Raw genomic sequence first — 11,327 nt, forward strand, 5'->3', positions numbered from 1 at the left:
CTTTGAGAGAGCATCAGGGCATCGTGATCTGCCAAGTAACTATAAGGCTGGACTTTTAATTCACTTTGTACAATTGGCATCAAGTCAATGAGGTTAGTCGAGGTTTGTTGTTGAGTGATTGTGCCGTTGAATCTGTACGCACAGAGAAATCAGAGCCCTTGCAGTCCCAGGTCCTGGACTTTGGAAAAAACCTGTCTGAGATCAGGGCGGCAAACACTTTCTCACTTTAAAATAACACTTTGTTTGTTATTCTGTATAATTATGTTCAGTTTTTTAGTTCAATTCATCCAGTGCGTTTTGCTTTGAATTAAAGTCATTTCTGATTTAAAGATTGTTGCTATATCAATTAAAAATAGTTTATTATTATAATTTTGATCACTTACGATGTTTTGAGTATGGGTCAGCTGGAAGTCATTATCTGCTCACTGATGGACACTTTTCCCTCCTTACCTACACCCTTTAGGTTTCTGAAGCTGTACGGCCGCAGGTTCAGCAAAGAGGACCACATCCTCTTCATCAAGCTGCTCTATGAGTTGGTCACACTGCCGAACCTGGAGCCTAACATGATGCTAGGCTACGCCAGGCTGCTCATTCAGCTTCTCAAGTTGGTGTGACACAGATACACACAGATACACACAGATACACACAGATACACACAGATACATACAGATACATACGCCTGAGCTCAGATATCTCTATAGAGCTTGGAGACAGCTCTTTCCTTCCCATGAGTAAAAAAGCCAGTTGAGGTGTTTAAAGCATCTGACCTGGACCCATCCCTGAGGAACGGAGCCCCAGGCAGACCCACATCTCGGGGGATTACATATCCCATGAGGCTCGGGTATGCCTCAGGATCCCCGAAGAGAAGCTGGAGGACGTGCCTGGGGAGTAGCATGTTTGGGTTATACTATGCTGTACTGCATAATGAAATAACTTTATGACTAATGAAATTCGACATGAATATTAAAAGTCAGTATGACAAGCTATATATTCAGATATATTATTTAAAGGGGACCTATCATGCAAAATGCACTTTGTGATGTCTTTTATACATACATATGTGTCCCCGGTGCGTCGGGGAACTCACGCAGCATCAGAAAATAAAACCCTCTCTCTTTTCCTCCGTACCCAAATCTTTTAAAAACGGGTGTACAACGAGCGGATACAGATTCCATCCGAACTGACGTCAAATCGGCAGCGGACCCACAGAAAGTTGCTATCAGAAACAATGCCTGACGTGTTTTGGACGTAATCTCGTCTTTGTTTACATTAGCAAGCCTCGCTAACACTCAGAGCTAACCTATACTGGAGAGCACATGTGGAAATAAAAAAAGAACTCACCTTGTGATAAACCTGCAAGAGAAAAAGCATTTGAGCTCTATACTATTTCAGAAATAATCCTTGACGTGGTTTAAACAGGATGGCGTTTTATCACAGCAGAATTTAACTTTATCTCCGGTAGAATTCTGATCAGGCATTAGCTCTGCCTCCTCTTCTTTTCTTTTTTTCAAGCTAAGGACCCAAAATCTGCGTTTCTCTAACAGGGCTTCAAAAGAGGGGTTTGAGCAGTATGAGGCATGGCTACAATGGGTGAACTGTTTGGTATTTTGAAAAAAAAACTTCACAGACATGTTTTGTATAGGTATGGCCCTACAATATATGTTTCAAATATAGCATGATAGGTCCACTTTAAGCGTGGAGAACTCAGTACATTTCTAGAGCTGCACCCGCTCTTGCCCTTAGGCATCCTTTAGTTTAATGAGATCACAGTCTGGTTGGCAAACGTCACTGTGCTACAGGATGTGAAGCGGTGTCAAGGCCCATGACGTGTTAAAGTGGATTTTTCACTTACCTCTCTGCCTTTTGGATTGCTGCCATTTTGACCTTAAACAACCTGCAGACTTAAAGAAAGAAAAACAAAAAAGTTGTTTGAAGAAAAAGTAAATCTGTTTACAGTTCTTGTTGAGATGTATCCATAGATCTCTTAATTTTGCTCTCAAAATGCACCAGATTGATGCATTTAACTGCAAAAAAAAAAATCTTCCCCGGACCCCCCTAGAGGATGTTAGGTCCACACACCACCTATAAAAAATAGCACTTTACCCCTGCTTACACCTATATGCCGTGTGGGGAGTGTTGCATTCGAAAATTCAACTGTAGCGACCGGTACATTAATGGGAGACCCTACATGTTTGAGCACCCTCTATGAAATGTCAAGCTACCCCACAGCACCCCCAAAAGAAAATCTCTGGCGCCGCCACTGAGCCTGCAACCCCGTTTTGAAGAAATGTGCAGTGCAAAACAGGCTCATTGCAGCCACTAATGCTGTGATAAGACACACTTTTTTGCCAAATATCAGCATTTTCTTTCTTTTCATTTTTTTGCACAGATTGCAAAGTGGACAAGTATTATAACTTTTTGTTCTAGCAAAGGGATTGCACAATTGTATTATGTATTTATTTTTTGAGCACACAGACTTATGGAGCATTGTTTTATTATCACTGTTCTAGCAAAGTGATTTATTTATTTTTTTGAAAGGAATGCACACATTCATATTGATGTATTTTAATAAATGTTAACTTGGCCCATTACGTGACTATTTGTGTTGGGGGGGCCCGACTTTTTTTTTTCTCCAAAAGGGGGGCCTGACAGAAAAAGTTTGAGAACCACTGCATTAGATGAAGACAGAAAGATCTGGGCTTCGGTGTTTTAAGTGCCAGGTCCCACAGCGGAGAGATGAATTTGATACTCAACATCATGCATCAGTCTCAACATCATCTCAATTGGCTACTTTTTTGTTTTTTTTCCCTCTCATCCCTTGCATATTACCGTTATTTTCCCAATTGGCTCTTCTTTCCTACACTCTTCAAATCACCCCAATGAGTCTGTTCCATTCCCTTAAGATGAAGGAGAACGGATACAAGAGGAATGTGAAGATGTGGAAATTTAGTGCAGGAGCTCTTAATCTAAAAAAACTGAAAGAAAGCAATGTGGAAGTTTCTCAGGAGGATTTAAAAACATCTTTAAAAATGATGAGGCACTTATTAGTTAGTTTACAACTTAAAAGCGTAACAGATTGTCAAAAATCACCATTAACCAGGTAACTTGACAGCATGCTGCGTCTCCTTTCTATTCAGCTATGTATGAGTGTTGTAATATATTTTCTTCCAGCTGAGTCTACACCTGAAAATTACTAATGTCTGCAGCTGTCAGTTCAGGTATGCTTTATTGACTTCAAAGAATCAGTGCTGTGTTTGCAGACATGTTTGGAAGTTAGCTGCCGAGCACTGCCTTTGAGGTAGTGACTCATTTCCCTGCAATTACAGACTCCTTCAGACTCCCTGCAGTTTCTCACTTCCATCTAACATTTTAACCCTAATTTTTTCTTGACCAGGTGTTTTTTTCTCCAAGGTTTGAATTTCAAAGAATCTTAGTAAAGTCCTGCAAAGGTATTTTATAAACAGGCCAGGCAGCTAATAATTGGCTTCTTTTTCAACAGGAAGAAGGAACTGCTGTCAAGGGATGACCTACAGTTGCCGTGGCGACCCCTTTATGCTCTGTACGAGAGGGTTGTCTACTCCAAAAATGAACACCTTGGACTCGTCTGGTTCCCTAAGTATGATGTTGTACCTTTGCATTGACCTGTTTTGATAGATTGTATTTTTACTTCCACCAAGGTTCCCGTTGTATGTCTAGTTTGGAGTTACTGCCAACATAAGCCTTATCCTGAAAGGTTTGACATTTTGGGAAAAATGCGAATGGACTCTTGCAGAGTGAAGCCACTTATGTATGTATGGAGGCTACCCCTAACAACTCGCTTACTTATTTTGGCATAAAGACTGGAAACAGAGTGTAAGTGCCTAGATCTGTCCAAAAATGACACAAATTCACTTCAGTCAGTCATCTACTAGCTGTAGTATAATCTTTTCCATACAGACATGATAGGGATATCAGTATTCATATCCACATGTAACTCTCTGCAAGAAAGCAAATCGGCTTGTTATTTATATTAGTCTATTACAATTCTAGCCCGTAGAGTCGACAGTGAAGGCAGGCAGTTAAATTAGATGACTAAAGTAGAGATGAAGAATGATACCACAGAATGTTTGCGTGTATCCTTAAGAGATAAAAACGTAGCTATACATTTTGCAAGCCACCATACAGTATGTGTTTGAGTCCCAAAGCTTCAAAAAGCTTCTAATGACTATCACTGGACAAAGATTCAAAAGCTTACAGGCATGGGTATGAAGTCCAGAAATAAGTAACAGATAATCCCAATTGACCAGAACTGGACAGGCAGAGGCAGATACAGGATACAACAAGATGGACAAAATGGCCGCTGACTGGGAAAAGGGGCTATTGCAGGGCTGATTAGGGGAAGTGGAATCAGGTGAGCAGGTGAATGTGAGTCATGTGACTAGTGAGGAGGTCTGAGGACATCTGGTGGACAGGTAGAGAATAGCATGGCTGGGGAATAGGAGAGTACATGGCCTGGCAAAACAAAAATGTATGTATGTACGCTAATAACGAAGCTACCCCTAACAGCTAGCTCACTTATTTTAGCATAAATACTGGCAACAGAGTGTAACTCTTAGCTTAGATCTGTCCAAAAATGACTAAATTCACTTGAATCAGTCATCTACTAGCATCATTTTTTCAATTTTACACGGCCTGGCAAAACAAACAAACCGACTTCATGACAGTTTCCTAAAGAAGTTAGTGTGAGCTCCAATACATAATAATTAAGTAAAGTCAACGTTCAAGCCACATTGCCAAACATTCTTTTATTTCAAAAATATTATGATTTCCCTCGTTCCTTTTTAGTTTTTCTCTATAACTTTTTTGTATTGTTGGTCAGACATAACAAGCTCATTTCATGATGAGTTTTTATGAGCACTGAAAATTGAACAACTAGCTGATAAATGATGAAAGTAATTGTTAGTTGCAGCCCGAGTGTTTAAGGTTTTTTATGTGGATCTCATAACATCGTTAGAACAGAAATCCTTCCCATACACACTCACACACCTCCTCTCTCTGCTTGTTTGCAGCTCGGTGGACCACATTTTGAAGGCTTTGATCAAAAGCTGCAGACTGTAAGTCTCATCCTCTGTGATCATGTAATTTGTGTTCTGGATAATGTGTTGCTTTGATCTCCATTTGAGCTGCGCGCTGTAGATCAATGTGTGTACTTGTATCGGCAGTCTGTCTGCATATATTTGTCCTCACGTCTGTCCTTGCTGTGTGTGTGTGTGTGTGTGTGTGTGTGTGTGTGTGTGTGTGTGTGTGTGTGTGTGTGTGTGTGTGTGTGTGTGTGTGTGTGTGTGTGTGTGTGTGTGTGTGTGTGTGTGTGTGTGTGTGTGTGTGTGTGTGTTTGTGTGTGTGTGTGTGTTTGTGTGTTTGTGTGTTTGAATTGTTCAAGGTATTTCCCTGCATCCTGCACCAAGGAGATGCTGGATGAGTGGCGCCCCCTGCTGTGTGTGTTTGACATGGTCATGCAGAAGGCCATCAGCAACATGGAGCTGTTCCTACCCACGATCATGCCCCAGGAGGAACACAGCCAGGGCTTCCAGTAAGTGGGCCAACTTCAATGGCTCCATTTAGAAAAGGGATTATACGCCCAAGTGCAGCTTGCCAGAGCTAGCACATAAGGTTTTGAAAAAGCACAATTTGTTTATTTATTTAAGGGTTAATCTTACCAGCATAGAATATTTTTCATTTTTTATTATTTTCATTTTGTATGGAACTCATGACTATGTGTCATGTATAACCTCATTTTTTGTATCTACGCCTGGGAGTTACGATTATGTATAATAATTATGTTATTTTTGTGTTAGCAGAGCTTTCACATCTGTTTTGTATTTCGTTATGATTTTGTAGCATTAGAAAACCTTTGCCCCTCTTTCTGCACCCTTCATGGCTGTGTTCCAGCTGCCGAGCCTCTTCACAGCGTTCACCACATTCTTCAGTGTGTTCTCTCCCTTGCAAGCTATTTATCTGGATTTAGTGTTGGATTTAAAAGCAGTTTCCACACAGTTTCCACAATACATCATCTTTAACACTCTATTTTTCCACTTTTGTTTTTCTTCCTTCTCCAGAATCGATCAGGGAGGGAGGGAGGGATTTCTTATTTTGGGGAATTGGAGAAAGATGAGGCTAAATCAGCTTCAGCTGTGAGAATAAAATGTTGTTTTTTGTGTTTGCAGGTTGTGGTTTGATGAATTAATAAACCTTTGGATATCAGTGCAAAATCAGCCGAGCTGGGAAGGGGTAAGGCAATCATACACACACACACATATGAAAACAAAACATGCATTGTATTTATTAAGAAATTAAAGATATGTATTTGACTCTTAGTTCACTGTTTACTGGCTTCAAAGTTCAAGTTACAGCAAAGTTAAATGAGGTTGAGATGAATGGAAATCCCACCTCTCAAATGTCTGCATAAATCTGCAACAGCAAGTGGTGGATTTTTAGAAACATTTTAAAATGATTGTGCAATGAATCCCGTCGCTTTCCAGTTTCCTTGAAATAGATACAGTAATTTAGAATGACACATATTTCCTGAAGTTCATGATTGAAATGTTGTTTGAGCATTGGAGGTTTCCACTCTGCATGCAGATAAGATTTTCCATTTGTGCGTCTGCTCTACTTTCATGCAGCTGTGCACACTTCCTCCCTTTTCAAACATCTCCTTTTTTTTCAAAGTGGCTATATTTAATTCTTGGCCTTTGCTTCTGGGAATGTTCTCTGTGCTGCTGTGATTGTTTGTCTGGTGTTGTCTTGCAGCACCTAGTGAACCTGTTTGCTCGCCTCGCTAACGATAACATCGGCTACGTCGACTGGACCCCTTATATTCCCACGGTGAGTCATGAGCAGAATTGTGTACAATTGTGTCTGTGAATGTATTTTATTGGGGACTCCTGGGTCTTGTGAGTGAGAGGAGAATCTGCATTGTGTGTGTGTAGATCTTCACCAGGATCCTGCGCAGTTTGAACCTTCCAGTTGGGGTCAGTCAGATGGTCGCACCGCAGTATCTCACCAACTACTATGACATTGGACACTTGGTTTTATGGATCTCAGCACTTCTGGTACACAGTTATTCTCCAAAAAATACATTTAAAAACATATATTTTCATTTCTGCTTCATTATTGCTACAACATGACTTGTATTCCTGCAGGGAGGACCAGGAAACCCTGCACAGAAGCAGCTGACCTGCCTCTTAAACAGCATTGCCTCCTTCTACCATCCCTCCAATCATGGTCGCTGGCAGGTAAGTCTCTATCTCACCCACACACACACAAACATGCACACACTCTGAGAGAGGACATTTTCAGCCGCTTGCTGTCACACTCCTTTGATTTATAACCTGTCATTCAGGACTTGGCTGAGTCTCTTCACACCAATAACACTATAATGAAATGCACGACTGCCGGAGAAAAGAGCGATATCACAAATCTGTTTACAGCAGACATTGCGAATGTGTCTCTGGATGATAACACTGATGTTGTGTGTGTGTGTGTGTGTGTGTGTGTGTGTGTGTGTGTGTGTGTGTGTGTGTGTGTGTGGTGTGTGTGTGTGTGTGTGTGTGGTGTGTGTGTGTGTGTGTGTGTGTGTGTGTGTGTGTGTGTGTGTGTGTGTGTGTGTGTGTGTGTGTGTGTGTGTGTGTGTGTGTGTGTGTGTGTGTGTGTGTGTGTGTGTGTGTGTGTGTGTGTGTGTGTGTGTGTGTGTGTGTGTGTGTGTGCGCCTGCAGGCCCGACTGATGCGGCTGCTTCAGCGTCTCCCGGCGAGTGTTGTGCGTCGTGTGCACCGGGAGCGTCACGCTGCCCCTAGCTGGATCATGCTGGTCCCTGATTGTCAGAAACTGACTGATGAAGACTTGCAGGAGTTCACTCGCAGCCTCACTGGAGCCGCCCTGCTGGCCATGTTCAGGTAATGCACAATGGCAGATTGCAAACAATAACCTTCCTGAACGTACCCAATCTTCCATGGTTACACCTGTGTCTCTAAAGAAACGTTAACACCTTGGGAAAGGTATTACTATAAGGGTGATAACACATGTACATCCACACGTGTAAATACGTATTCCCATATATACACACAAAGGCATATGCATTCATATATGATATAAACTACACAAGATAATATAAATAAGATAAGAAAACTATTGAACCAAACTTAACATGACACGATGATCAGAGCAAAGAAAGCAAGATGTACACATTTGTAAGAAGATGATAACAAAAGTATATATATATATATATATATATATATATATATAGTGACATGTAATATATATATGTATATATATATATATGATAAACCTTAAAGGTGGGGTAGGTAAGTTTGAGAAACCGGCTCGAGATACACTTTTTGTTATATTCCATGGAATGCTCTTAACATCCCGATAGCAATGAATATCTTAAGTGCTTTGACAAAAAATCCATAAAAAAATGTCATTTGTGGAAGCCTTAATACTGTCATTTTAGCCGGCCCGGCTAAAATAACTGGATGGCCTACCTGCCTGTCAGCCTTCCATCTGTGCACAAACTTATCTCGTGCCCTCATTGGTCATGTGCGCGTTTGTGTGTGTTGGAGGAGGGGCTCTGTAAGGAAGTGGCAGATTTTTTCCGGCTATGTATTTTCAAATTCTAGCGCACTCGATCTGGTTTCCCCAAAATTACCTACCCCACCTTTAAACAAGAAAAAGAATTCAGCAAATATTGATTCAACAGAGCAGAAAACTATAAGTGAAAAAGTGAAATATCACTACAACAAAAGGGAGAGAGAAACTTAAAAAGAAGTAGAAGCCAGTCCGTAAAAATAGGTTGTAAGATGACATTTAAAATCAAAGACAGTGCAAGCCGACTTTGTGCTAAGTGGGAAGGCTGATAGAAAGTATTTCTACTACAGACAGGAATAGACACCACAGGTGTCATTGTGGAGGTAGGTGTGAGAAATCTGCAGCACACTCACAGCCGGTGGTTTTGAAAATCCACATTTAATAACCAGTATTTCTCCAGACAATCATTTTTGAGCCTGGTTTTGGTCTTGAAATACATTCTGTCTGCATTATTTTTAACCGCACTTTTTTTATTTTATCCTTTGGTTTTGGAGACTTTGTCGAATAATGGTAACCTAAAAGCATTATTCTAAAGTGTTTTTATAGTAAGGAAGTAATATCTATGAAAACACAGAAATGTAGTTGAATTGTAGTTAAAACAAGAGTTGCACTTAACCTTAATATTTAAGAAAATCACTCAGTTATATAACTAGTCCAAATCCTGCTGTGTCTCACTAACCACAATGCGTCAGCGGTTACAAGCCTAATCTGGACCAAGACATGTAATCTGTGATTATCTACCTTTGTGTGTATGTGTGTGGTTGTTGACCCTGTTGTTCATCTGCCCTTTTGTTGTGATGTGCAGTAAAACCGGCAGTGCGGATGCAGCCTTCGCTCTTCAGAACCTGGCTCTCCTCACACCAGAACTCGCCATACCACCTGTTCTTGAGAAGTGAGTGTTTGTCAGAAGTATCTCCAAAGAACATTAGCTCAACCGCTCACATTTTTTGTAGAACTCGCAGTTCCCATAAAATGCGCTATTTTTAGGCATTGTTTACAGGAAGTATAAATGTTGCCGGTTACAGCAGATAGCGATGCCCTATGAAGTTTATATTTGCTTATATTTTTTTTAATTTGCATCATTAGAGTATTCCGAGTTAGCCATTAGCGGTTCCTTTTTGCAATGTACACATGATTGTACAGACTACTTTCACAAGAGTGTGTGCCAATACATGAAGAAAACTCAAATATTCCTAATATTTCTTATACAGTACATGTTGATTTGCTTTTGAAAAATCTGAAAATGATATCCTTTAGTATTGTAGGTCACCCAAAATCTAATAACATGTGCATCCTGGATGGGTGTTTTGTTTTGAGTTATGTATCAGAGAAGGAGTTCAAATTGGGTCTGACAGTGTTGGTGAGCAGGCAGAATCATAATAAGCTTAGTTGTTTTCAGGACACCACCATGCACTGTCCCTCTGTGACCCCCTTAAACTGTTCCGTCATCACATATTTAAATTTACCTCCTGGAATCTTGTGTTTAAAAGGATGTACGCAGCGATGGAGACCCTGACGGAGCCTCACACCCTCACCGCCACTCTCAGCTGCATGATCGGCATGGCTCGCAGCCTGGTCTCCCCAACCAACCATTTCCCAGAGGGCCGTGCGCACGTGCTCCCCCTGCTCATGGGCTCTCTGCCGGGGGTTGACCCCAATGACTTCAGCAAGTGCATGGTGAGTCATGGATGTGTTGATTATGAAGAGGACTTGTCAGACAAGTAGACAATAGAGCTATTGCTGATTAAATTCCCGTCTTGTGCACTCTCGTATATCCTTTTAATAATTCCTGAAAGTGGAATGAATATCTCAGTTTGAAGAACTCGCAATTACTGCAGCGCTGTCCTTTGTTTCTGATTGGATTGTAAAATGGATTGCTTTTCTTTCTTTGTGTGCTCATTGTCTCCAGACTACATTAATCCATCACACCAGATTGAATTTATACATTTGAAAAAAGTTCTTCCACTGACATCTGGTAGGCTATTTAGCACAGGGCCTTAATCACTTCAGATGATGTAATTTAATCACGTTCCCCGTTGTCTTTCTCTGTCCAGATAACATTCCAGTTCATCGCTACCTTCAGCACGCTGGTGCCTTTAGTGGATTGTTCATCTGCTCCTTCTCAACACAGCGATCTCACGGAGGTACACACACACACAGCACACATAAACAATTTAGTCAGGAAAGAGATTAAATAAACATAATATCTACAACATGTTGAGCAAAAATCTCAGCATTAATCATTTAAAAGCTTTCTTCTTTGGGATTTTTGGAAAGTGAGCTCAAAGGATTGAAACCATCTCTTGAATATGCAGTTGGTTAGCATAGCTTAGCACAAAGACTAGAATACAGAAGCTAGCTAGCCAGCTAGCATGGCTCTTTAACTCACTTTTAAACATGTGCTAATTGAAAAAGTCGAAATTCGACAGGTTGTAGTTTTACAGGGTGAATAGTCACTTCCTGGATTCTTTTCGTCAATGCGCAACAAAGTCTCACTCCCTACGCGTCAAAAACCGACGCGAGGTTGCCAGTGCGAGGCTAGCTGTTTCCTCCTTTTAAAAAAACCTATTTCTATTTCCCTCTTAGATTGAGAAGAATCTGTGTTTTGCCTCAGCTGCATTTGAAGACTTCATTCTCCAGTTTCTGGACAGGTAAAGATAATTTAAACTGTCACTTAGTAAATCCTTGTTGTCAACGTCTTAGTGT

At 40.8% G+C, this 11,327-nt stretch overlaps 1 protein-coding gene across 1 annotated transcript in view; it reads left to right on the forward strand.

The window, feature by feature from the left end:
- LOC117473386 (proteasome activator complex subunit 4B-like) overlaps window positions 1-11,327 on the forward strand; it is a 33,062-nt gene that overhangs the window by 1,006 nt on the left and 20,729 nt on the right. The window contains exons 2-14 of the mRNA XM_034118958.1: window positions 464-604; window positions 3,500-3,616; window positions 5,049-5,093; window positions 5,420-5,569; window positions 6,204-6,267; window positions 6,787-6,861; window positions 6,966-7,088; window positions 7,179-7,271; window positions 7,752-7,930; window positions 9,427-9,513; window positions 10,112-10,298; window positions 10,676-10,765; window positions 11,208-11,272. Of these exons, the coding sequence (XP_033974849.1) occupies window positions 464-604; window positions 3,500-3,616; window positions 5,049-5,093; window positions 5,420-5,569; window positions 6,204-6,267; window positions 6,787-6,861; window positions 6,966-7,088; window positions 7,179-7,271; window positions 7,752-7,930; window positions 9,427-9,513; window positions 10,112-10,298; window positions 10,676-10,765; window positions 11,208-11,272 (1,416 nt within the window). The remainder of the gene's footprint in view (window positions 1-463; window positions 605-3,499; window positions 3,617-5,048; window positions 5,094-5,419; window positions 5,570-6,203; window positions 6,268-6,786; window positions 6,862-6,965; window positions 7,089-7,178; window positions 7,272-7,751; window positions 7,931-9,426; window positions 9,514-10,111; window positions 10,299-10,675; window positions 10,766-11,207; window positions 11,273-11,327) is intronic.

This window comes from Trematomus bernacchii, unplaced genomic scaffold (assembly GCF_902827165.1).
Source record: "Trematomus bernacchii unplaced genomic scaffold, fTreBer1.1, whole genome shotgun sequence".
Lineage (NCBI taxonomy): Eukaryota > Metazoa > Chordata > Actinopteri > Perciformes > Nototheniidae > Trematomus > Trematomus bernacchii.